At 50.8% G+C, this 26,670-nt stretch overlaps 1 protein-coding gene across 1 annotated transcript in view; it reads left to right on the top strand.

Moving 5' to 3' along the window:
* PLXNA2 (plexin A2) overlaps positions 1-26,670 on the top strand; it is a 207,259-nt gene that overhangs the window by 17,670 nt on the left and 162,919 nt on the right. The window contains exons 2-3 of the mRNA XM_086693312.1: positions 6,964-8,230; positions 15,159-15,341. Of these exons, the coding sequence (XP_086549438.1) occupies positions 6,998-8,230; positions 15,159-15,341 (1,416 nt within the window). The 5' untranslated portion in view covers positions 6,964-6,997. The remainder of the gene's footprint in view (positions 1-6,963; positions 8,231-15,158; positions 15,342-26,670) is intronic.

Raw genomic sequence — 26,670 nt, 5'->3', positions numbered from 1 at the left:
CCCGATGTCTCTGATGCCTCGGCCCTGCGATGGCTTCTGCAAACGCGCGCACGCACGCCCATTTTCTTTAAAAGAACGACCCCCCTGAGCCAAGATGTTAGAGTATCTTATCCACCCCCTGCTGTGTTCGCTGGCTAGGGCTGCTGTGACCAAGTGCCCCGGACTGGGTGGCTGCAGCAGCAGAAATGTGTTGGCTCACAGTTCCGGAGGCCACAAGGCAAGATGTCTGCAAGGCTGGCTCCTTCCAAGGGCCATGAGGGAAGGGTCTGTTCCAGGACGTTCTCCCTGCCCTATCGCTGGCCGTCTTCTCTCTGTGTCTCCACTCGATCCTTCCTCTGTGCCTGTGGGCCTCTGTGTCCAAGTCTCCCCTTTCTGTAAGGACACCAGGCATTTGGATTAGGGCCCAACCTAATGACCTCATTTTCATTTAATTACATCTATAAAGTCACCGTCTCCAAATACAGTCACATAACTGGAGGTCAGGACTTGGATAGACAAATTTGGGGGGTTCGTGATTGAATCCCTGACGCCTGCCTGCCCGCCTTTCTTGCCAGCACCCCCAGGGTCTGCACTCTGCCCCATCACTCTGCCTCTGCCCACTGTGACATCTGAGACGTAGGGTCCATGGCCATCACGTCGTCATGTGGGATCCAGAGCGGAGAACCACCCACAGCTCTGGTCACCAAGCCTCACTGCCTCACTGCCCGGAATATGGGTTCCTCTTGCACCGCTGATGAGGAGTGGTAGAGCCTCCTCAGATTTCCTTCTCTTACTCCTTGGTTCTCGGACGTTGGCCCTGGCTTCCCCACCTGTGACAGGAGTCCCCCACACTGACTGGTAGGGCATCTCCCCTCTCACAGTGCGAGAAGGTGGCTGGATAGAAACCATCACCAAAAGTCGTCTTCACGCCCAGGGGAGGGCCACAGTATCATCGATTTCACCTTCTCAGGGAAGGATGCCAGGAGGGCATGTAGGCAGAGGCCCGTTTTCTCCCTCACTTTCTTCCTCTCGCTCTGGGGCGAGATGTAGCCACTTTGCCTCACATAACAGCACAGAGTCTGGGGAAAAAATGACATTCGATTAATGAAGCAAATGCAGCTGGTATAGCAGTGACATCTAAATTGTTCCTTTGGTCCCTTTATTTTCTGTAGGAAATTCTCCCTCTCCCCCACAACCCCCCCCCCCACCTTTTCCCTTTAAATCGCGTGCATAAAATACGCTAATAACAATCTTCGGTGTCTGTGCATGAGTGACAGCTGAAATAAGAAAAAGACTAATCGTACCTCCTGCAGCCCTGTCACATGGAGATTAAATGAGCCTCCCTCCCGCCCCTCCATGTTCCCCGCCCCCTCCCCCACTCTCTCCTCTCTCTCTGGGTCTCTCCTCAATGAGAATCATGGGCATTTGAATAATAATATTATAGACGCCATCAGGGTGACAGTGGGGAAAAAATCAGCCCAAACCCATGATTATTCCTTCAATCTAATAATTATTTAAATACCAGATAGCTCCTTTTACTCTAATTGAGGCCTTTCAGCTGTCGGCATTACCCGGGGCCTTTGCGCTCGCCCTCTCGCTCACCTTGTGCTACCCAACGTGCCTGGACTACCTCCGAGGTCCGTGTTAGACAGAGTGACGCTCAGGATGTTTGCATGTATGACTGTGCGGATGACATTATGACGGGTCCTTCAAGATCGTTCCGCCACAGGGAACGAGCCAGGGCCCCAGAATCTCACATGTAGACCTTTTATCTTTGTAGACCTGAATTCATAGAAGTCTTAAACCCAAAGGAGCCTTCTGAGGTCACTGGGACCAGTCCCCTGCCTCTGGGTAAACGTATTCCTAGACAGCGGTGGGGAAAATTCATTGTTGGAAAAGTCCAGCCCAGGAGTCCTCTCCAGATGGGATGTCTCCCTGAATATCTAACTTCAGTCTCTCCTGCTGCAGTTCTCTTTGGGAAGAAGGGGCTTCCTGGGCTGAGACTACATCTGACCCGTCTGTGAGGTCGCCTACCCCCCAGAGGGATGTGGCATGGGATACCACAGCCCCCAAGTCACAATGTGGGTGCCCTTCCTGCATGTGACGACTGCTGAGGCTTAGAATAGGTCAGAAGAGGTCATTCTCCCGACACAGAAAGGAGCCATGGGCGGTGGCTTTCTCACCCACCACGGCCCTCAATCCCTGGCCTCCTTGAGCCTGCCCCGTGTACCCGCTCCTCGCCCAGGCCAGGCTCAGGCCGGCCCCTCACGGGACTGCCACCAGCAGAGTCACCTTCTCTCCCCCAAACTGGGCGGTCTCCAGGCAGAACACAACTGACCCCCAGGACCCCTTCACCTGCAGCAGAGGAAGCACTAGACTTTTTGTCACCAGGTCCAGCCTGTCCCTGACTCCTCTGGGGTCACAGTGGACAATTTGTCTTCTTTCCGTGGGCTTTTGTTTCTTTGTTAAAAAAGAAGAAGGAGGAGAAGAAAGAAAAGTAGTGGATTGAAGCAATCTTACAATCCCCTTTAGCACAGGCCCCGCTCCCTGCGTGTCGGGCCCTCCTCCTCAGAAGGGAGAGCTGGCAGAGAGGATGGACTTCGCTCTGCCGCGGGCGAGGAACGAGCTGGAAGGGCAGCCCGGGAATAGCGGCTGACTCCTCTGACTGCACGGCCTTCATTGCCACGTGTACCTTCTCTCTGTCCCCATCCTGGCTGTGTGAGCCACCTGCTCGGTGCAGTTGTGTCTGATTGTCATCTCCTCCCTGCTTTGCCCTTGGCACCGACAGCAACGGGTCTGGGAGGTATTAGATGCCTCGACTGCCTGTCACCAACACCTGCCTCCTGAATCCTGATCGGGGCGGGGGGGGGGGGGCGCGTCATCAAGCCCTCCAAATAAAATATTTAGTGGCACTTGCTTCCCAAAGAGGCGAGTGTGCCTCTCCTTGGCGTCAGGAGTGCTCTGAGTAAGGTGTCTCCGCGGGCTTGGCTGATAGAGCGCGCATCCTGGTTGGGACTAGGGTTGGGGAGAAGACAGAATAAGCAAGTGTCGCCTCTTGAGAATGCATGTGGCAAGGTGACTTCACAAACAGTCACCGAGAGAGAGGGAGAGAGAGAGAGAGAGAGGTGACGGGAAGAAGGAGGCATCATGGAGAGAAAACTCCCGAGGTTGACATCAGACAATTGGGGTTAGGAAGAAATGCTAGGGTCCCCAAGTCATGGGCACATGCTCACTGGTTTCTACCAAACCGAGGATGGAAACTTCATTCTAAGACCAATCATGGAATGATGGCGTTCAAGAAGAGCTGGAAATATTGACAAATAAATTATTAATAGCATGGGCTGATGTATCTCGAACATTTCCAACGGGCTGGATGTCATTCCAAGCGCTTTATCTGTGTTAACTGACTACATCGTAATAATCCAATGAGGTAGATGCCGCTACTAATCCCATGTTATGTAGATAGTGACATAGCATCACAGAATGGCTGAGGACCTTGACCAGGTTTACACAGCTGTCAGCTCTGTTTGAATCCAAGCATCTTGGGTTCAGAGCTCACGCATTTAACCATTAGAACACACTGCCCGTCACCAGAGGCACAACCATTCTGCTTTCCGCTGAACTCAGACAGGAGACTCAATCCTTGCCAGCGGGGCCCCGCTTTGGGATGGCTACCTGGTAATAACCAGCCTTGGCATAGAGAGATGGAAGCTCTCAACTTGGCTGTTAAGTCTGTTGTCCTTGTGAAAGCCACACTCCCAACGTGGACTGTGAGCGTCCCCTGGCCAGCCCTGCACGGCAGGTCATGCCTCCTCTTAACCCCAGCTCACCAGGGCCCACGGCTGCCAGATCACAGGCCCTAGGGGCCGTCTGTCCCAGAGCAGATGCTGACTGAGGGACGAGAGGGAAAAGCCCACTGTGGTGGTCTGGTGAGAACTCCTGGCCTAAGCAGCCTTACCAGGGAGCCTGGAAGGACCTCAGTCTCAATTACACATTCTAGGAGCAAAAGGAAAGGAGCTCAAGGTATCACTTCACCTGAAAGAAGAGATCTTACAAACTGGTTAATTCAGGCCCCCTTTATTTTAAGATGAAGAAACAGGCTCAGGGAGATGCCAAACAAGATTAATGCCATAGTACTCCTGGGTGACACAGGCAGGATTTGAATCCCTGGCTCTTCCTCCTGCCCCATGACTTCATACCTTCTAGGCATCGGGCCAGTTTTCCCATTCATAGTTCATAGCTCCCAGGATTCTGCACCTCCACCAGCCTCCCTGCAGGCTGCAGAGAGCTGTGTTGGGACTTGTGCAATAGTATAATAGAGAAGATCACCGTGGATCCATTCCCTTCCCGCGATACAGGCTTCACCGGGTCAGAGAGAGCCAGGGTTCAGAGGTCTACCCGCAATGTTTATTCTCATGGAAAGGAAGAATATGAACAAATAACGGAGCTCAAGAGCTCTGGCAGGATTCCTGAAACACAGTCTCCTCGAGAGGCTTCCGTGATAATAATCACGCTGACACCGGTTGAGCATTCACCGTGCGCCGGGCGCCGTGCTCACAGGTCCCCGTGCCATCTCATTCACTCTCATGACAACCTTAGAGGTAGATTCTATAATCGCCCCCAGTCTGCCAGAAAGAGACGGGAGACTTGACTTGCCCCGGGGCCCAGATGTGTCCCCCAAGTGTGCCTAACAACAAAAGCCACTCCCTATTCACACTGCCTCACGTGGATAGTGGGCAGGAGGCTGAGGTGGTTGATCTTAACCTCACACCGTGTCCTTTGAAGTTATCTCTGCTCCCAGAACCTTCTTCCTCCAGCCACGGGCTGACCGTGTATGTGCGGGCGTGTTGTGGAGAAGGCAAGAGCATCACGTCCACCAGCTCGGTGCCCGGGTGTCTCAGAGCACACTTTCTAAAAGACCAAACCCCATGTGCAGGGTGGTGACACATAACCACCCTCCTCACAGCTCCTGGTGGGAGACCACACTCCGCCTGAAACCAAAGGAGCTTTTCTACCCAGAGATGGGGACATGCTCGGAATGGTCTCTCGTAGTTCCCGGGGGCCGGCTGGAGAACGTGAGCATTCTGTTATTTCCTTTCCACAGCTCCTCTTGAGGAATTCACGTCCTGCTACCGGCCCCAGGACGTAGCTAAAAATAACCTCTGGTTTTCAAACCGAAAGCTCTGGCTGTCAGGAGGCTTTGCCGGTGCGCGCGTGGGGCCGGAAGGGCTGTGTCAAAGTCGCTGAGGTCAGCCTGGGCCTCATGCCGCTGTTGCTTTCCTCTTTCCAAGGAAGCCTGGGGCCTCATGAGTCACCCCAGAGGACCCCAGTGGAGCCTGGTTGGAAGAGGGCCATCAGGTGGGGCCTCCCTCTGGCACCATGGTGGCTGTTGAGCCTTGAGGAGGGGCCTTTCTAAAGATACAGAGCGAACGCTGTGCGGATTTCCAAGGTGGCGCCTGTTCTGATTCTAACCCGTTCCGGCCAGATTAAGGGGGCCGAAGGGGACGTGACGCTCCTAAGCCGCCTTGGAGCAAAGTCTCCATCCTTGGTACGGGTGTTTCCATTCCTGCCGCCCCCTGAGCCCAGAGTTCCGTCTGGACTTGCCTGAGAAGGTTGCTGGACAGTCTGTCCAGCTGGAGAACAGATTTGTCTGCCAGACAGCTCGCTGCCTCCTCCTGCTGCTGCCACCTGCTGCTTCAGCCACTGTCCCTGTCCCTAGAAGTCAGAGACGGTGCTTAGAGATGGGACAGGCTCTACTCTCTCATCCTCTGCCCGGGAGTCTAGAAGCTCTCCACAGGAGCCCCACCGTGCCCTTCTGGGCAGCTTCCGTAGAATACAGAAAAAGCTTTAGAGCTTGGGGATCAGAGGAAAAGGAGCAAAGGAGTCAGGACAGGAGGGTGACTGGGCTTCAGACAGGACAGGCTGAGGCCTGGCGTTGACTTCGCGAATCCTTAAACAGTCGCGGGGCCCCAGCAGTGGCTGAATGAGGCTGATCCTCAACTCGCCTCCCTTTGCACCCACATTTTCCAAACCCAGAACTCTTGCCCAGGCAGGTAACGCGGGACTCAGGTAGCCAGTCCCCCTCCGCAAGGAGGCCTGCCTTTTCCCATGCTGCCCCTGCAGAGAAGCAGAAGTTGAAGTAATTTCTACCCGACCCGGCCACCTGCTCACCGGAGAGGCAGAACGACACCCCCCCCATCCCCGCCACCCCCCCACCATCCCAAAGCAGGGTGGAGGGGATCCACCCTGCTCCCTGGGGCTCCTCAGGCTCCCGAATGGTCCATGTGGAAACCCCAGTCCTGACAGTGTCTGTGTGGTTCATTTTTCTAACAAGTTCTAACAGCTAACCATCAGGGCTTCTTCTTTCTGGAGAGGACGAGGCTGAGGGGCAGTGGGAAGCAGTTTTTCAGGATGAGCACCTCTTCTATTTCCCTGTAGAGCACAGAGCATGAGAAGGTAATGAAATGCAGCGTGTGAGGGGCTGGAAGTCTGAAATAAGAAGGAATTTTATTTGCGGTATCAGACTCTGTGAGTAGTTGACCTGGAGAGCCTGGAAGAGGGCCTTCTAAACAAGCTTTTAAAAAACAGGCTAGATTTCCACTCGACAGGGAGAGGACAGCCGTGACATCTGGGTAGGGAAGACCGGCCTTAGTGCCGATGCTGGGATCGACCGGCTGGGTGAACTTAAGCAGTCTTTTAACCTCTCTGAGATAAAAAACGATGTCTTAAGAAGACAGAAATAGAGATGCTTTGTAAAGTAAAAAAAAAAAATGTATTTTACAGCGTAAAGGCTGGAGACCAAAATAGATAACAGGATTCCCTGAACATCCCAAAGAGGGGGGAAAGTATATTAAAAATAGAAAAACCAAAATACAGAAGGAAGAGACTCAGAGCTAGTCGGGATTGGGACCCTGGGTCAGGCCATCCTATTCCCTCTTCCCAGGATTTATTTTCAGTCTGACCACCCTGCCTTGTGTTTTCCAGAATCATGTGAGGGCCGGCCAGGAAGGTGGAGTAGATGAGAACCCGGAGGATCTGTGTCCTCGTCCCCGCCCCACTCAGAATGGAACAGAGGAGGCCCTGGCTACGGGCTGCAGAGGTTGACCGCTGGTCTGTGGTCCTGCTCTCTGTGGTCTGGGTGCTGCTGGCCCCCGGGGCGGCCGGCATGCCTCAGTTCAGCACCTTCCACTCGGAGAACCGGGACTGGACCTTCAACCACCTGACCGTCCACCGAGGCACGGGCGCGGTGTACGTGGGGGCCATCAACCGGGTGTACAAGCTGACGGGCAACCTGACCATCCAGGTGGCTCACAAGACGGGGCCGGAAGAGGACAACAAGTCCTGTTACCCGCCCCTCATCGTGCAGCCCTGCAGTGAGGTGCTGACCCTCACCAACAACGTCAACAAGCTGCTGATCATCGACTACTCGGAGAACCGCCTGCTGGCCTGCGGGAGCCTCTACCAGGGCGTGTGCAAGCTGCTGCGGCTGGACGACCTCTTCATCCTGGTGGAGCCCTCGCACAAGAAGGAACACTACCTGTCCAGCGTCAACAAGACGGGCACGATGTACGGCGTGATCGTGCGCTCCGACGGCGAGGACGGCAAGCTGTTCATCGGCACGGCCGTGGACGGCAAGCAGGATTACTTCCCGACCCTGTCCAGCAGGAAGCTGCCCCGCGACCCCGAGTCCTCTGCCATGCTCGACTACGAGCTGCACAGCGACTTCGTCTCCTCCCTCATCAAGATCCCCTCCGACACCCTGGCCCTGGTCTCCCACTTCGACATCTTCTACATCTACGGCTTCGCCAGCGGGGGCTTCGTCTACTTCCTCACGGTGCAGCCCGAGACCCCCGAGGGCGTGGCCATCAACTCGGCAGGGGACCTGTTCTACACGTCCCGCATCGTGCGCCTCTGCAAGGACGACCCCAAGTTCCACTCCTACGTGTCCCTGCCCTTTGGCTGCACGCGGGCCGGGGTTGAGTACCGCCTCCTGCAGGCCGCTTACCTCGCCAAGCCCGGGGAGTCCCTGGCCCAGGCCTTCAACATCAGCGGCCAGGATGACGTGCTCTTTGCCATCTTCTCCAAAGGCCAGAAGCAGTATCACCACCCGCCCGACGACTCTGCCCTCTGTGCCTTCCCCATCCGGGCCATCAACCTGCAGATCAAGGAGCGCTTGCAGTCCTGCTACCAGGGCGAGGGCAACCTGGAGCTCAACTGGCTGCTGGGGAAGGATGTCCAGTGCACCAAGGCGGTAAGGAGGCGCTCGCCTCACTCTCGTCCCCATCCGTGGTCCCGGCAGCCTCTTTCCTGCTGGCGCGCCGTTGCACACCCTGCTGTATCCAGCAGGAGTCTGAAATGAGAGAGGTTTTCGTGTTCCTGTTATCTGGTTGTGACCAGTAACACGGAGTCTGACCTATACCAGACACTTGGGGCATGTTTGTTGATCCCATTGAGTCATTATGATTGATATGTATATGTGTGTGTATGTGTGTGTGTGTGTGTGTATACATATATATATATATATGTATGTGTGTATATGTATATGTCCATATATATGTGTGTGTATATGTGTGTATATATATATATGTATATGTATGTGTGTATATGTATATGTATATATGTGTGTGTATATATATGTATGTGTGTATATGTATATGTACATATATGTGTGTGTATATGTGTGTGTGTATATATGTGTGTGTATATCTATATATGTATGTGTGTATATGTATATGTACATATATGTGTGTGTATATGTGTGTGTGTATATATGTGTGTGTATATCTATATATGTATGTGTGTATATGTATATGTACATACATATGTGTGTATATATGTGTGTGTGTGTATATATGTGTGTGTGTGTATATATGTGTGTGTATATATATGTGTGTGTATATCTATATATGTATGTGTGTATATGTATATGTACATACATATGTGTGTATATATATGTGTGTGTATATGTGTGTGTATATACGTGTGTGTGTATATCTATACATGTATGTGTATATGTATATGTACATATGTGTGTGTATATATGCGTGTATGTCTATATATGTATGTGTGTATATGTATGTGTACATATGTGTGTGTATATATATGTATGTGTGTGTATGTATATGTACATATATATGTGTGTACATATATGTGTGTGTATATATGTGTGTGTATATATATGTATGTGTGTGTATGTATATGTACATATATGTGTGTGTGTATATGTGTGTATATGTGTGTGTGTGTATATACATATATATGTGTGTGTATATATGTGTGTATATCTATATATGTATGTGTGTATATGTATATATACATATATGTGTGTGTGTTTATATATGTATGTGTGTGTGTGTGTGTGTGTGTGTGTGTATATATATATACACATACATACACATATGTATGGGTGTGTGTGTGTGTGTGTGTGTGTGTGTGTATAGTGCCTGCATCACACCTGGCACACCGTTGTAGGCACTGCAGGCTTCAGCGGTGAGCCAGACAGCAAAGTTCCCTGCCTTCATGGATCTTTCATTAGCGCAGCGAAATAAATAAATACATAAGGTGTGTCATCTGTCAGAGGTCAGTAATTACTGTTGAGAAAAATAAAGTAGGGAAGAGGGAGAGGCAATACCCAAAAAGGTTGATTCATTGGAAAAGTGGCATTTGAGCAGACTGAGGAAGGTAAGGAAGTGAGTCATGTTGATATCTAGGGAAAACATTCCAGAGAAGGAGCAGCAAGAACAAAGAATTCAAGGCATGCTGGGAGTGTGTGAGGAGCAGTAGAGAGCATTCGGGAGAAAGAGTGGTAGGGGATGAGGCCGGTCAGTGGTGACGGGGACCAGATTGTCCACATGCAGGGCTCTGTGGGCCACTGGGAAGACAAGTGAGGGAGCCGAGGAGGCAAATGGATATGCAAGTTAGAGGAACAGGAAAGGAGTCAAGCTTGACTGGTAGATTGAAGACTGGGGAAGAAGAATCAGGAGTCTGGACAAAGGGAAAAGAAGAGAGTAAGGGAGGCTCAGGATCCAGACCTGAGGACAGCATATGTAAAAACATCAGTGGCAAACACTCCTGACAGAGGGTCAAGATGCCATCTAAGCGGTCACCACCATGATCCATCCATCCATCCATCATCCATCTGCCTACCCATTCCTCCCTCCATCCATTCAGCACCCACCCATCCACCCATCTATCCATCCATCCATTCATCCCTCTCTCCATCCTTCCATTCATCCTCTCTACCCATCCATCACCCATCCATCCATCCATCCATCCATCCAACCATTTAATAAGAGGGTATTGAAGATGTTCCGAGTGCCTAGCACTGTCCTGGGCACTGGGGATGCAAACATAAAACAATGTGATAACTACTCGTACAATATCTCATGATCTAGTGGGAGAGAGAGAGAGAGAAAGGGAGCGATAAAGAGAGGGAGATAGTGGCTACGAGTTTGGACTTCAGAGACAAAGATCACAGTTCAGATTCTATCTGTGCCACTTCCTCGCTTCGGAAGTAATTTAACATCTCTACATTATCATCTGCGAAATGGGGCTCATACCGCCTGCCTCATGGGCTGATCAGATGAGATAATACATCACAAAGATTAGGGCCAGGTTAGGTTTACCATTATTAGTTAACTATTGTGATGTGTGACAAGTGCTAAGATAGATTTCTGTGCAAAGTGCTGTAGACTCTGGATCTGCAGCCTGGGGAAAAAATCTGAGACCAAGGGGCCCATATGGCCCTCTGAGTATCCTAAATCGAGGGAGCCTACTGTTAGGACCAAAAGTCACTTCTTAAAGCAAGAAGACAGGTCATGCCTAGTCTATGCTTCTATTCACAGCATCATTTGCTTGGTATGATAGGATAGTGGTTAGGACAATAGACTTTGAAGTCCAACGGATTTGTACTTAAAAATCAGTTCTGCCACTCAAAACTGTATCACTTTGGGCAAGCTGTGTACCTGGTCTGAGCTGTAATTTTTTCATCTTTAATATAGAGCTAATAATACCCTCATGTATGATTATTATGGAGGTCAAATAGAAAATGTTCGTAAAATCCTTAGTGCAATCCTTTGACATTTAATAAGCATTCAGTAAATGGAAGTTATAATTATTAATATTAACCATAATAACAAAGAAACAGTTATTTGCTGTTATTTCACTTTTATTAAATGGGGACGGTGAATTGGATAATCTCCAGAGTTCTTTACAGCCCTGAAATTCTGTAACCTAGGGTCCCCAGCCAGTGAGAAAAAGCGGAAAGGGAATGCAAGGGTTAACCCCCTTTGCAGAGTCCTGCCTGGTTCCCATTGCCCAGAGGGGGCCTTGTCAGGAGGAAACCGCTGATTCCTGCCTGCTTCTGAGCCAGAGGGAAGAGGAAGCCACCACCCTTCTCTGGCTCCAGTGGCTTGCAGAGAGACAAGCCCGGGCTAGTGACCAAAGAGCAGCAAAGGCACTGGGAGAGAGGTGACAGTAGGCGGGACCAGGGCCTCAAAGAACAGCCCCTCATCAGCCCCCCTGCCCCACCCCTGAAAATCACACTCATCTGGTGCAAACTTTACAGTATGGTGGGCTGGGAAGCTGTAAGAAGAGCCACTTAAAATCCTTATCACCTAAGGAGTCCCAGACCTGGGCATCCAGAAATCTTTGGTGGCCTTGGAGAGGGTTAAGGATTGGTGAGAGAAGCTGTGGTCCCAGGGCTTAATTTTAACATAGTCTCTGGACTAGCATGGAGCTCTCAGATGAAGGACTTGAGCTTTGCCCCTACAAAAAGGATAAGGAAGAGGGCTGTCACTCATTGAGTGGAAGCTACGTACTGAAGACTGAGCTGGGCAATTTAAGTGTCATCTCATTTGATCTCATTTGATCCTCAGTATAACCCTATGAAGCAAAGAGGATCACCCCCCTTTAGCAGATGGAAAAACAAAGGCTCACAAAGATGAAGTCAATTGCTTAAATCGACACAGCTATAAATGACCAAGCAGGGGTTTGAGTTCAGTTCAGCCCATATGACTTCTGAGTCCAAGCTCTTTCTGTTTAGCCATGCTGCTGCTAAGGAAAGCCATAGTTCAAGCTGTCACCATTTGGGCAAAGATAAAGGGGCTTCCGATGTCTGGAAACACCTGACAATTTAGAGAAGAGAGAAAGAAATACCAGCCAACTCCAGGGGCTCAGGAAAAAAAAAACCCAAAAAACAAAAACAAAAACTCAAAAAACCATTTCCCTTACAGTTCTGGAGATTCTAGAATCAGGAACGATAAAGAGAAATCCACAATCACTGGCAAGGTATTTTGCTTCTGTCGTCATTACTCAGAAACTGGCTTGGGCTATGCCTGTGCCCAGACTCTGCAGCTTTACCAGCCCTTTTGTGGAAAGGAAGCTAAAGCCTTGAAACAAGAACTTTCAGGACTAAAGAAAGCTTGACCATCACCTGGTCTAATACTTTCACTTTCTAGATGAGAAAACTGAGGCTCAGAGAGGGCCCATGACATACCAAAGTCACATGGCTAATTAGTGGTAGAAACAGGACCACAATGTAGATTTCTTGTGTCTTACCAGGGTACCTGCTGCCTATGGTGTAGGGATGAGAAAGGAAAGTGGAAAACCTAAAAAGTGGTAACTGATTCCTGCAACCTGACTTTCTAGGGAACTAGACATTTCCATCATTCGGTCTAGTGATGTGCTCATAAATATTAAATGTCTGGTTCTCTTCAGGCAGTCCGGGTGGGTTGGGGACACTTAATTAGAAGCATTAGCCAATTTTCCTGGTGCAAATACTCCCACCACAGCTGATTTTAAGCCACCAGCGGGATGCCACTGTAGTTAGACACGCACACAGTCATCCCTCGTGAGCTGTCCAGCAGGCCACTGCTTTGCTCCCTTCTCGAGGAACTTATCCCTTCTGCTGTGTGGGTCTCCCCATTATTTAGAGTTGTTCAAGGTCATCCTTAACCAGAATATCAGTCCCTTTCCTAAAGAATGCACACACACACACACACGCACACACACACACACACACACACACACACACACACACACGGGCAGCTCTTCCTACCAGTATCAGCCCTCTACAGAACACCAAGGAATCACAAGGCATGAGTCTCTATTCCCGTTGGATCCGAGAAGGGAATGGAAGGGAAGTCCCTATTTTAGCCATCACATGCCCCAGCTCATAAACCAATTATTCCAAGGAAATAGACTGTCAGTGAGTGATGCACCAGCCTGCTGTTCCCTGGGAAGGGTGAGAGGAGGAAGCCGGAGACAGTTTGCAGGTTTCTCCCTCATGCTTTCTATGTTTCCCACAGTAGTCATTTCCTTCCCCCCTCCGGAATACCTGTTCAGACCCAGAAGGAACAGCTGCTGCAAGACTCTAGGCTCTTTCTGGCCCAAAGTCTGCAGCCTCTGCCCGTGGGATTCTTGGTTGTGCGTCAACCGGGGTGCCTCGGAGGCCCCTCCTGGCCCAGCCCCAGGCTAGGCGCTGTGCAGGCAGGACAAACCCTTTGGCAGCCCCCCTCCTCCAGGAGCATGGTCTTTTTTGTTAACTGAATGCGATCTTAGAAATAATCCACTTAATATCCCGTGTTCCCAACCCCCAAAGAGGATATGACTGTTCCAAGTTTACACAGCCACTTAAGCAGCAGGGCAGAGGCTAGAATTCAGGTCTTCCCCCTTTGGGTTAAGCTATTCTTTCATTTGTTCAGGGTGATCGTCTTTCATAGATGCTCTAGTGTCCACCGAAATACACTCTTTTTTTAAAAACAAATATTTATTCATTTATTTATTTTTAATTTTTTTAACTTTTTATTTTCATTTTTTGAGAGACAGAGAGAGACAGAGCACGATTGGGGAAGGGGCAGAGAAAGAGGGAGACACATAATCCAAAGCAGGCTCCAGGCTCCGAACTGTCAGCACAGAGCCTGACGTGGGGCTCGAACCCACGGACCGTGAGATCATGACCTGAGCCGAAGTTGGACGCTCAACCGACTGAGCCACCCAGACACCCCTAATGTTTATTTATTTTGAGACAGAGAGAGAGAGAGAGAGAGAGAGAGAGAGAGAGTATGTGTGTGCACACAAACAGGGGAGGGGCAGAGAGAAAGGAAAGAAAGAATCCCAAGCAGGCTCTGCACTGCAGAGCCTAATGTGGGGCTCGAACCCATGAACTGAGAGATCATGACCTGAGCCCAAATCAAGAGTTGGATGCTTACCCAACTGAGGGGAGGGACAGAGAGAAAGGAAAGAAAGAATCCCAAGCAGGCTCTGCACTGCAGAGCCTAATGTGGGGCTCGAACTCATGAACTGAGAGATCATGACCTGAGCCCAAATCAAGAGTTGGATGCTTACCCAACTGACCGGTGCAGGCACTCCTGAAAGACACTCTTTATACAGGCACACCACCAGTCCCTTCAAAAACCTGGTAATGGGAAGAATATCGCCTGTAGAATTATCTTTTATTTATATCTACATGAACATTATTGAAAACCTATCATGTACAACAGTAGAAATTGTATAATTTAACAAAATCTCTGCTGCACAGGTTATTTCGTTTGCTCCTCAGAAAAATGGTCAAGTAGTATTACAAATGAGGAAACTGAGGTCTATGTGACTTAAGTAACTTTGCCAAAGTATAAGGGCCTGTCCCGTGTTTGATGACCCTTTTCGTTCTATCCCCAGTATAGCATGGGGTGAATAATTGAATGGCTTAAAATTCCTTATGCCTAAAGGGAGACCTTGCAGCCCAAGACACAAACAAGAACCCCTCTCCAGTTGGTAGAAATCCTACGACGCTGCCTCCAGACTGAATCTCCTCTGTCTAAAGAGCAGGATCCCTATACAATGGTATGGTCCGCAGGGACATTAAAATGATCAGAAAATGAGTGCCCGAAATCAGCTTTCCCAGTTGCCCCTGGATCTCTCAGCAGAAGGGTAGATGGGTGGCTACAATATAGTGTGATAAAGGCTACGGATCCTTCTCTCTGGTTTCGCAGGAGCCAACGTGGGATTTGTGAGTCAGTTGGTGAGATGCTTTTGTTTGAGGCGTATGTTAGGTTCCTGAACCCCACGTCTGTACCTCTCTGAGGCCTTGTGCCCTAGGGCTGGTGGTTGGGTGCGGGCTCGTATAGGGACTCTGCCGTACTTCTGCTGTCACTCACCCCGATTCCCTCCCTTCCCTCCAGCCCGTCCCCATTGATGACAACTTCTGTGGACTGGACATCAACCAGCCTCTCGGAGGCTCGACTCCAGTGGAGGGACTGACCCTGTATACCACCAGCCGGGACCGCATGACCTCAGTGGCCTCCTACGTTTACAATGGCTACAGCGTGGTTTTTGTGGGGACGAAGAGTGGCAAGCTGAAAAAGGTAAGAGTCTGTGAACCCAGACACCGCAATGCCGTTCAGCTCCTTAGCGGAGAGCGCCTTCTGGAAGCTTGCTGTTGGTGGACATTTGACACAGGCAACTCTTCCCTTTCTTGGGCAGGGGGGTTAGCATGGGGGTGGGTAGGTAGGGGTTAATTTTGTGGCTTCTCTTCTAGCTGCTTCTCCCAGTCATTAGTGAGTGAGTGTCTAGGGAGCGTGAGCATATTTCAGTACTGCCCAAACTTCACGGGATTAGGAAGGTACATCACCCGAAGGGAGGGAAATAGAATCATCCTTTATCTCCAAATCAAGTAGAACCGATGCTTTGACCATCTGTATTTTGAATCGCCCACCTCACGCATCCCTTCCCACGGTTTATAGAGTTGATTGTACTGGTCAGAAGTCTTTGTTGCGTCCTGGTTGAAGCAGGTCATGGGTCCCACATCCAAGGACCCAGGCAAAGGATCGTGCTGCTTTGATGAGGGCCTGGGGTGGCTGGGTGACTTACCGCTCTCCTGCCTTTCCTCTTCCCACGATCACAGACTCTTCCCCGCCCTTCCACTCCCCGCTCCGGGCTTGAGCTGCCAGGAGGAAGTCGACGTCTTATCTCATGCCTGCCCTGGGCCCCTCTGCCAGCTGGAGGGCACTGGCTGGCTGGGGCCGGCAGCACGGAAGGCTGAAACCAGCAGCTTGTGCCTGCTTGTCTAGTGCTTAGGGTGCAGAGACGAAGCACCGTCTGGTTCATTATGTGGGATTACAGCAGCCACATTCTTTCCGGTCCCAGCTAATCCCCTTTTCCCAAGCTTACCCTTCTGCCACCTTTCCCCAGTCCCGCCACCTGTGGGTGCAAGACCTCACCGCATCGCACGCTTTGATGTTGACGTCACCCCTGCGGCCCTTTCCCCCTAATCCATTTAGAGCCTAGGGAGAGAGATGTCTTTGGGGAATGTGGAAGGAGGGTGGCAGGGAGGGAACCTGAGGAAGAATTTCCGCCTTCTGCTTGTGCTGAGCTCAGAGGAGGTGAGAAGAACAGGTCTAGGTTTGTGTGGAGGTGCTGAACTTTCCAGACCTCTTCTGGTTCGCCTGATACTGAGGCCCGTTAACCCTTTTCTCGCTCTGTGGAGAGGCTGTCACTTGTTTCTGTCCTGTGCCCCTACTCTGCCTGGGACTGTGGACCTTGGCTTGCCCTCTAGGCACAGGGAAGAGAGTAGGGGTGTGGTTCCCCCCCCTTGCCATCCCAGAATGGGGGGAGCGGGGAGTTGCCTGAGGAGGCTCTACCGAGATTTAAAAGTGGCATATTCCATTGGGCAGCGTTGACTGTGGACCTCTAAGGCTGGCGACTCCCCTGCAGGGTCATCTACCTGTTCAGCCAGGTGGAGAGTACCTTGCTTGGGAGCGTGGGCCCAAGGAGCCTACAGGGAGTTGAAATGCAGCCTGAAGTCTCTCTGTCAAGCCGTGCACCCTCAGGTCTAAAGATCCACCCAGAGGAGCTCCTCTTACAAAGTCATCTGCCCACAGAGACCGCCTTTTTCTAAATCGCACAAAGGTTTCCTGGTGGCCAGCGGCACCCACACGCAGGCTGGTGTTCCGTTTCCTCCCCTGTTCTTCCGGTGCCTTCCCTCCCTGTTCTGGATCATTTGTGTGACTGTTGGTCTTCACCGCGCTAACGGGAGAAGAATTTCCAGGTCATGAGACATGCTGGACTTAGCCTATGCGAAGAATATTCTTAAGAGGATAATAACTCAAGGAAAGAAGAGTGAAAGAGGAAGCAAAACAGCTTTCTTCAGATAATATAATTTACTGAGCACTTATGTGTCAGGTGTTATTCTGAGAGTTTTATATCTATTAACTCACTTAATGTTGACATGACTCTATGAGGTAGGTGCTGTTATCACCTCCATTTTACAGATGAAGAAATAGAGTCCAAGCAAGGTAAAGGCATTCATCTGAGGCCCCAGAGCTAGTAAATGGCAGAGCCGGGATTCGAACCTTCATCTGGTTTCCCAGTTTGCGTGCTTAGCCATTAAGCTGTGGAAAGTGAATTAGACTGACTTGGTGTGGCTCCAGAGGGCAGAATAGAACCAACGGGCAGGAGTTATAATAAAGCACATTTGCACTTATTATAAAGAGGAAGTTTCTGGTAGCCAAAACTGTCCCAGCATGGAAAGAATTGACTCAAGAGGGAATGAGCTCCTAGTCAGTGGAGATATATATTTTTTTAATGTTTTATTTATTTTCAAGAGAGAGAGAGAGAGGCAGAGCACAAGCCGGGGAGGGGCAGAGAGAGAGAGAGACACAGAATCCGAAGCAGGCTCCAGGCTCCAGCTGCCAGCACAGAGCCCGACGCGGGGTTCGAACCCACGCACCGTGAGATCGTGACCCGAGCCGAAGTCGGTTGCTTAACCAACCAACCAACCAACCAACCAGGCGCCCCAGGCAGTGGAAATATTTAAGCAGAGGCTGGACAGCCACCGACCAGGGATGCTGTAGAGGGGCTCCTGCACCCACCACGTGATCTTTATGCCACGACTATTCCACGGACTCCCTCAGTAGAAGGGCAGGCTGTGGCAGAGAGGAAGCACAAGGAGAGGGAAGCCAAGGCACCCTGGGTGTGGGCTTTGAAGTCACAGGTTGGGTTCAGCTTGCTCCCAGAATGTAGCAGAAAGCCCTCAGCATCCAGGAAGAGGTGCTGGGCACAGACAGGGCAGGGCAGGCCTGGGGCGAGATGTAGGGGAGGGGAAGGCAGGAATGTTCTGCGGGGCGGGGGTTGGGGAGATGGGGGACACAGCGGACTGTGATGACACCTCCACCCCCAGGCTAAGGGCAGGCTGAGAGTCTAGACTGAGAAGGGAGGCAGGGAGCTAATGTCGAAGCAGATGCAAGAGGCATAGCGGCCCCAGAAGTGCAAACTCATTGATTAGGACTTCCCAGCTGGAAGGGAGGAGCCCAGGAGGCGGTTCGAGCCTAAGTCCTGGGGCATAGGAGGGCAGGAGGTAGGCTGAGGAGACCAAAGCTACCAGGACGTGGGAGGGAGGACTCTCTCCAGGTTCAGAGCAGAGTCCTGGTTCCTTGGCTCCCTGCCTCAGTCCCAGCTTTATGTCCCTGCGCGCCTCCCTTAGCCCCTCAGCCCCGGGGCCTTACACGGCAGCGGGCGTCGTTGGCTGTCTGTTCTCTGTCCCCACTGGAAAGCTCCCCTGCTGCTCAGGGGCTGGTGAAATGTCCTTTACCCTGCCCCTTCAAGCACTGTGGATAGCACCCTCCTCAGACCCCTCACAGCATGTAATTTTGCTCTGACGGCATCCGACATGGGAGCAGCCACTAATGTGTCCACTTATCTTGAGATTCACAGACCCTGAAGGACAGGGACCCTCTTTTTCACGTTTACGTCACCCTTTCCCGTGGTCAGATCCAACATCTCTCACACATTAGGTGCTCATTAAATTTAGCTCCCGTGTATTGGGAACCGCCTGCATGCCGGACCCCCATTTGCACCGATTGGGATAGAACCAGATGCCAAGAGTGACTGCTGTCGATGTGGCCGGTTTGCAAGGGAAGGAAGCTATGCTCTGGTGGATATGTCAGGGGGCGGGGTGGCGGCGGGATGAGGAGTCAAGAAAACGGGAGAGCTGCCGGTGGGTAAAGAGTCTGAAAAGGACATGTGGACGAGGGTGGGCGGTACTCTCAGAGACGGTGACCGGGGTGGAAGAAGGGGACCGTGTTTATACTGTTGCCTGGAGATGCCCAGAATAGCATGGCCAGCCATCTGCCTCCTTTGGATCAGCTGTGGGTTTGCTGACAGCAGGGAGCAGGTGCAAAGGCCCAGGTAACCACTGCCCTGCCCCCATCCTGCCAGCCCTCTGTTTATAGGATTCTTGGACGGCTTTAGAAATCCACAGAGACTTAGCCCTCTTCAGGTTCTGGGGAGAGCCCTGGCCTCTTCTGGCACCACCTCCTTTCCCATTAGCTAACCAGCATGGCCGCGGAAATGCCTGAGAAATTCTTGAGGAAAATTCTGTCTTTCCCTAAGGGACATACCAACCAACCCAAGGTCTCCAGTCCGCAGCCCACAGGAAGCCCCGGCGTCCCGATCCCGTATCTTCTTTTTCCAATTTCACAAACGGTTTGCTCAGCAAAGCCAGGAAAACTGGAGCTCCTTTGCAGGAGCGGCTTAGGCGCTGGAGAGAATCCATCGAGAGCACCAAAGTAATAACCGTTCCTAAGCTCCAGGGTGACTGCTCAGTTTTTTGGTAACACTGATTAGTTCCAAGATACTCTTCTGCTTTCCGTCTGAAAATACTTCAATTGCGTGTGGCCACGGACCCCTACATCTCTGCCCCATTCTGCAGATGTGGAAAACTGAGCCACGGAGATATTAAGTATCCCACCCAAGGTTCTACGGCCCCTCCATTGGCAATCTTGACATTGGCACTTACACATCCTCCCCAAACACACAGAAGTTCCGAACCTGTTACTTGGCTTCGTCATGGGGTGGAGTCGTCTTGGTGGACAGAGGGCCAAATTGGATGAAAAGCTGAGAAACATGCCTTTCTGTCTGTGCCAGCCCCACCAAACAATAGCCACTCTTTCCTCTGAGTGGAAATGATTCACTCCTTTCTCAGTGTGAACCCCGGATCAAGTAAACAACCAGGGCTGCGGGTCCAGTTCTGGGAGACCTCGGCTCTCCTGGCCCTCGTGACGGCTAACCCGACGCCCGACCCCTCCTCGGGCATCTCAGCAGTGCTGGGGGCTGGGGTAGAGTGGAGCAGACACCCTCGCCCACATCCCCAGAGCCTGTGTGGAAGCGCCGGGGTAGTGGCTCTGAGCTCACCACCCCATCCCTGGTAATGAGTTTGGCTCCCTGCCCAGGCTCCCACCGCCAAGCGCGCTGTTTGTTTTGTTGTTTTATAGCCCTCTTGGGTCCCAAGAACCGGTCTTCTGAAAGCTGGGAACGGCAGCACTTGGTCGGCACCCGGAAGGAGGCATATTTTTACAGAATCCCCCCACACCCCCACCCCGGGCCACCGCATCCCTCCGCTTGACCATGACAGGTGGAGAGAGAGGGGGCGTGGGTTCCTATCCAGAGCCCCAGCTGACCCCGGGGAAGGAAGTCCAGATCTCCCGGAGCCATTCTGAAAGGGGAGAAGCTACAGATTCATTTATGTTGTGCTCCTTTTGTGCAGCTCCAATGTATGCTTGAGTCCTGGCCCGTCCTGGAGCAGGCATCAGGCTGTGTGTTCAGCAGGCTGCTTGGCAATCCAAGAGTGGGCCCCTGGAGCTCAAGGCTTTATCTCAGGACAGGTGAAACACAGGAAACTGTGTTTCAGGGCCGAGGTGGGGGAAGGGGAAATGATTCAAGCTCACAGAATCCAGGTGACCCACATAGTTTCCACCGAAAATTTAAGGGGCCAATGTGCTAAGGGGCAGAGCTCTCATCTTTAGGAAAATACAAAGCGCATCCTTTGAGGCCACTGAGCCTTGCCTGCCCTTCGATACAGGACATGGGACATGTATCTCAGGGTTGGAAGGGACCTCCAGGGACCATCTGGTCTGTTCTGCCTGCAGGTTAGAAACCGATTTGCATAGGAAGAGCGTATGAGCTTGTGGGCTATAGTCCTGACCTTAGCTTCAGTGTCCTCATGTAAAGTGTGAGCAGTGACAGTACTTGCCTTGTGAGAGTCTGATGGGGACGAAGTGAAATGATTCATTCCTGAACTATAAATGAGCGAGTACCTACTATGTGCCATTTTCCGGGTCTGCAGTCGTGGACAAAAGTGTCAGAAATGTCTGCCCTGTTGAAGTCTATATCTTACTGTTGGAAGACAGACCAAAAATAAATAAATTAATTAATTAAAAAGTAAGCACAAGGGGCGCCTGGGTGGCGCAGTCGGTTAAGCGTCCGACTTCAGCCAGGTCACGATCTCGCGGTCCGTGAGTTCGAGCCCCGCGTCGGGCTCTGGGCTGATGGCTCAGAGCCTGGAGCCTGTTTCCAATTCTGTGTCTCCCTCTCTCTCTGCCCCTCCCCCGTTCATGCTCTGTCTCTCTCTGTCCCAAAAATAAATAAACGTTGAAAAAAAATTAAAAAAAACAAAACAAAAAAAACAACAAAAAAAGTAAGCACAATATATAGTATGTTAGGAAGAGAAAAAGTGCCAGTAGAACAATATAGAGCATAACGAATTAATCCGTGTATAGCACCGTGCCAGGTTTGAGCATATTTGCTCTTTTTTTGTTGTTTATTTTTGAGAGAGAGAGAGAGAAAGAGGCAGAGAGAGCACAAGCAGGGGAGGGGCAGAGAGAGAGAGAGAGAGAGAGAGAGAGAGAGAGAGAGAGACAGAATTCTAAGCAGGCTCCTGGCTCTGGCTGTCAGCACAGAGCTGGACAGGGTGTTTGAACCCATGAACTACGAGATCATGACCCGAGCCGAAGCTGGACACTTGACCGACTGAGCCACCCAGGCTCTCCGAGAATATTTGCTCTTAAATATCACTACTGGTGTTACTTAACTTGCGAGCCTCCACTTATTTTTTCTGTGGAGTGGGGGTAGTAAGAAACACTTTGCATAGTCGTCCGAAGGACTGAGCGAAGTCGTGTATGAAAAAGCGTTTAAACTATAGTGCTTGGCATAACTGTGCTTTGCGTTATTGTTACGAACATCTTTGAGGCTTCCCCCAAATCCCACTTCTTGTCTGACTCCCTTGGGGGGAGTGGCGCTGTCACATCAGCCTCCTTTTTTAGTGACATGTTTGCAAGGTCAGATAGAGGAAGAGAATCCTGCCCCCTTCCTCCCAGCCCTGAGTCATGGGAAAAAATATTTAGAAGACTAGACCAGCTGAGCCAAACTAATCTAATCCTGTTGGACATTGGCACCCAGCTGCATTAGTCACCAGTGAGAGCTTTCCGAGAGTTTCACCAAACAATATGAACTGACCCCGCCCCAGGGCGGGGCCGGGGGAAGCGGCTGGTTGCTCTTGCCCCTTTGCAGAGTTAACCAGAACAGAGCCATTCTCTGTCCTTTGCATGCTCCCAAGCAGACCACAATATCCTAGTGCTGTACGCCCTGCCTCAGATTAACTATGGAGTTGGGAGGGGCGGGGGGCGCCTAGTTTCCTCAACTGGTCCACTGATGCTGTCTTGCAAGATGTCTCTGCATATCAGAGATGACAGACGTAAAGTACTGATTACGGAGCCCGATGCATAGTAGGTGCTTAATCGAATTAGTATGCTTACTAATACATACTATCAATGCATAGTAGGTGCTTAATAGCAGCCTTTGCTGCTGCTATTGCTATGAATGTGACTCACACGGGTGTTCCTGCTACTACTTCTGTGCTATTACCGTGCTTTTCTTCCAGGGCCCAGGGCCCCTTGGATTCTATTAGCTCATTAATCCCATAACATTTTGTGATGAACAGGAAGGGTCGGGATATTTCTCTGTGCTGTCGCAGATGATGATATTGAAATTCAGAGAGGTTAAGGGCTTGCTTGGGGTCATGGGGTCAATCAAGGGAAGATGTGGGAACCGGAATCGGGGCTACAAATACTTCACATCCTGGAGGTGGGCCCAGCATATACCTAGGTCACTTCCACAGTCCAAGATGAGGAAGTTGAACTCTTGCAGCTGCTTAAACTTTGGTTGCCTTCTTACCCTGGGTCCTTCTATCGTGTGCTGAGAAAAGCAGGAAATACATGGAGACGCAAGGGGGTGAAGGTCGATCTCAGTTTCTGTCCTTTGAGGCCCTTCCTAGAATTCCATGCCCCTCCTAGCATGGCCTCTAGAAAGGTCTGTAGGCTCCAAGGTAGGACAGAACCTCAGGAGTGCGTGTCTCTGTGCTTGTCCTGATCAGCCTCCACTCCTGTACCATGGTTGTGGTTTTCTAAATTGAAGGTTACTGCCACCAGCTAGGTGTCCCCATTTCACCTGGAAGGACAGGCTTTAGTAACAAATTGGGGATTCTCACCTTTACAGTTCAGGGGTGGGTGAGAACAGCAGCCCCTGGGAGGGGGAGGGGCGGAGGAGTTGGGCCCCAGCAGGGGGCAGGGCCCCCAGGGAGAAGGTGGACTCCCTCATGCAAGGTAAGAATCTTGCCTTGATTTTATAGCTGGAAAGGACCTCAGAGACTGGTCCAGCCTCCAGACTTCGGGTGGGTGAGATAGCTATTGTTATGTTTTATAGATGAGACAGCTGATGCCCAGAAAAGTGACATGATCCTCTCAAAATCACTCAGGTTCTTAGCATCAGAGGCAAGACTCAAATCCAGGGACTTCAGTTCCAATTTGTGATCTTTTCTCTTTCTATCATGTGGAAGAATATTCCCTCTGCACGAAACCTCAGATTAACCTCCGCCTTTCCCTGCCATGCAAGCATTCCCTGAGCAGAACCTATGGGGTCATTCTCTTGGGGACAAGAGTCTAGCTGTGCTTTCTGTCCCAGGCCTGACTTGGGAGAGGGGAGGGGCGGTGACCAGCATCCCCGAGCCCTCATTCCACTGCCTTGGGGACCTTAGCTGAGCCTGGCCAGCAAGGAGGTGTACTTAACCACAAAATGCTTGCCTTGGGGCTGAGATGTTCTGACATATCAGAGCAACACTGAATTGGGAGTCTCAAATCTTACATGCTGGTCCTCTCTAGACATGCCACGTTTTTGGTGGGATTTTTATTGGGGGGTGGGGGAGCAGGTTCTGTTATCACTTTAGCACTTACTATGTGCTAAGCACTGAGCTAAGTGTTGTTTGTTTTTTGTTTTTGTTTTTTTTTCAGTTAAGCCTCTTAGTACCCTAGTAAGAGAAGGTTGAATATTCTGTCTGTTTTCCGTATGAACACACTGAGGCCCAACAGAGTTACATTGCTACTTAGTCACATTGCTACTTAGCGGACAGCTGGAATGTGAGTCCAGATCTGGCTCCAGACCCGTGCCTTGTTAACCCCTAGCTTTAGCACCCTGTCGGTCTTCTCTTCGAGCCCGTTGGTCCATCTGTAACCTACCACCTGCCCTTCAGAGCGATGCGAGAAGATGCACGAGAGAAGAGCGGAAGGGCCAATGCTTTTACACTCCTTCGAGCAAAAGTGCCCTGGAAACCCGGGACACGGCAGCTGTCACCTCGGCACACGCTGCCTTGTATCACCCCCTCAGGCCTCCTCCTCCCCCTCCCCACCCATCTCAGCCTGGGCCACAATGGATGGGGTGGCAGGCTTTTGTGCCACACGCAGTCCCCAGCTGACTCCCCTTTCTCCAGGCATCATTGTTTGCCGGGAGCCTTCTGAAGGGAAGACAAAGGAGTGTGGCTGACAAGGCCAAGAGCTGCCGTGTAAAGCGTGGGGCCTCAGCCCATCACCCGTGCGTCCCTGGGAGCCCCGGGGCTCTTCTTCAAAGATGCTGTCTGGGATCTTTTGTGTGCCAGTCATACCCATTCAGAGCTGGCAGGGCAAAGGTTCCTGGGGGGGTGGTAGGAGAACACCGAAAAATGGAGTCATTTTGATCTGGCAAAATTGGAAGAGACATTAATGCAATAGTTAACAGCTAGGGGGATGGGCCCGAATGCTTGTTCTCTGTTTATGGGGCTTATGCAATTCCATCAATATTGATGCCTGATGCCTTTGATTCTGACACTAATCATTGCTATGAATTAAATTTGCAGCCATATAATTAGGATTGCTATTAATAGGGCCCTGAGCTAAGCACTACGATGCCGCATGTCTTTTTCTTGATAGAAAATGGCATCCTTGGAACTCTGCTAATGGGGCGCACCTGGGATTTGCCAAGAATGATGTGAAAATTATACATTCTATATTTGTATTGGGCCTTTACTGAAATACCAGCAAGCAAAGGTGAGGCTAGAGGAAAGGTTGTCTCCTGCCCAATGCTGTGGGCAGCAATTAGGTGGGTCTTCAGTTCTGTAAAGTCTTTAGGAATGGATATTCCAGAGCCAATGGTGGTTGCTCATGGTCAAGTCCTCGGATAGTTCACTCAGGAAGGTCTTCCCAAAGTCTAATTGAGAATCCCCAATTTGTTACAAGGCAGCTTAGGCTAAGAGACTGGATACTGTGGTGCTTCTTTTTCAGACTTTAACATGGCTATGAGTCAACTGAGGGAAGAGGAATGTTTCTTTATGCTCTAAGCTTGGTTGAAAGGGGCCGAGCCCCTATGGATAGGCCCCGTTGGGCCTCATTTCTAGGCAGCTGATTGGGCAAGATCCCCACTCACAACTGATTCCGAGGCCCCTTACCCAGAGAGTTCTCTGGACCACAGAACCCTGGTTAACCTCACAGGTAAAAGAACCCACCACATGGTAGGAAAGAAAGAGCTCTTTCTCATGATGAGATGCTTTTCTAGGTGAATTTGTAGCACGTTTGTCTACTGGGGCGTCCTGTCTGTGATTCTCAGCAGTCCCCCGGTTCAGTACCCCATTCACCCTCAGTCTGGGTGATTCCTCATGCACACAAGGCTTCGCTAACCCTTTGCTAACAATAGCACATGTGGTGACCCCCACCCCCCGCCTTATCACTTGGAATAATAATATGCACCAGTTGACATAAGGGATGCATTAGTCCCTGCTCTTTTGACCTTCAGACTGAAAATAATTTTTCCTCCAAATCATCATTTATTGATTTTTGTCCTTCCATATTTTTAAGTCATCATGAGAAGACATTGGTTTGAGTTCAAGTCTTAACCCTACTATTTATAAAGCATATGACCCTGGCTATGTTCCTGAACCTCTTGGAAACTGGGAGTTGAAGGTGATGATCATACTGTCTGCTTCATAAAGATGATAATAAGGTTCAAAAAGTATCTGAATTGCTTATCACAGGTCTTTTGCACCTAAGACCATTCCCCACTCCCCTCTTCTCTGTCTCCTGTCACAGAGACCCAGGTACGGAGGACGATGGCTTCGGAAGAATGCCACTTTATCTTCCTCCCCTGCTCAGGGACAGCACATGGGAAATCAATTCCTCCAAAACAGATGGTGTGCTGGAACATGAGTTCCACATGTCCTCGGTCCTCTCACCGCACACGGAAAGGCTCAACAGGGAATTCTTGCCCCTCTGTAGGTACCGTGGCTTCTGCTGGTTGCTCTCACTCCCCAGTAGTCCAGGCTCTTGGCTGGACTGAACCCATCCTTGAGGTCAGGGCCGACGGCTCCCACACTACTCACAGAGTACTTGGAGGCTGTGGGGAAAGGGGTGAGACCATCTGAACGTCACCTAGAATAGAGGCTCTTTTTACACAAGATTTGTATTCCTTTCTGCCTTCTGCAGCACACATCCACTGTATGTCTGACCACTCCGTGCGGGTGCATGCTTACAGGCAAACGTGTGGATAGCCAGCCATTGGCCA

This window comes from Puma concolor, chromosome E4 (assembly GCF_028749965.1).
Source record: "Puma concolor isolate L17-30 chromosome E4, mPumCon1.1.hap2, whole genome shotgun sequence".
Taxonomy (NCBI): Eukaryota; Metazoa; Chordata; class Mammalia; order Carnivora; family Felidae; genus Puma; species Puma concolor.
This window is presented reverse-complemented; position numbering and strand designations above follow the sequence as displayed.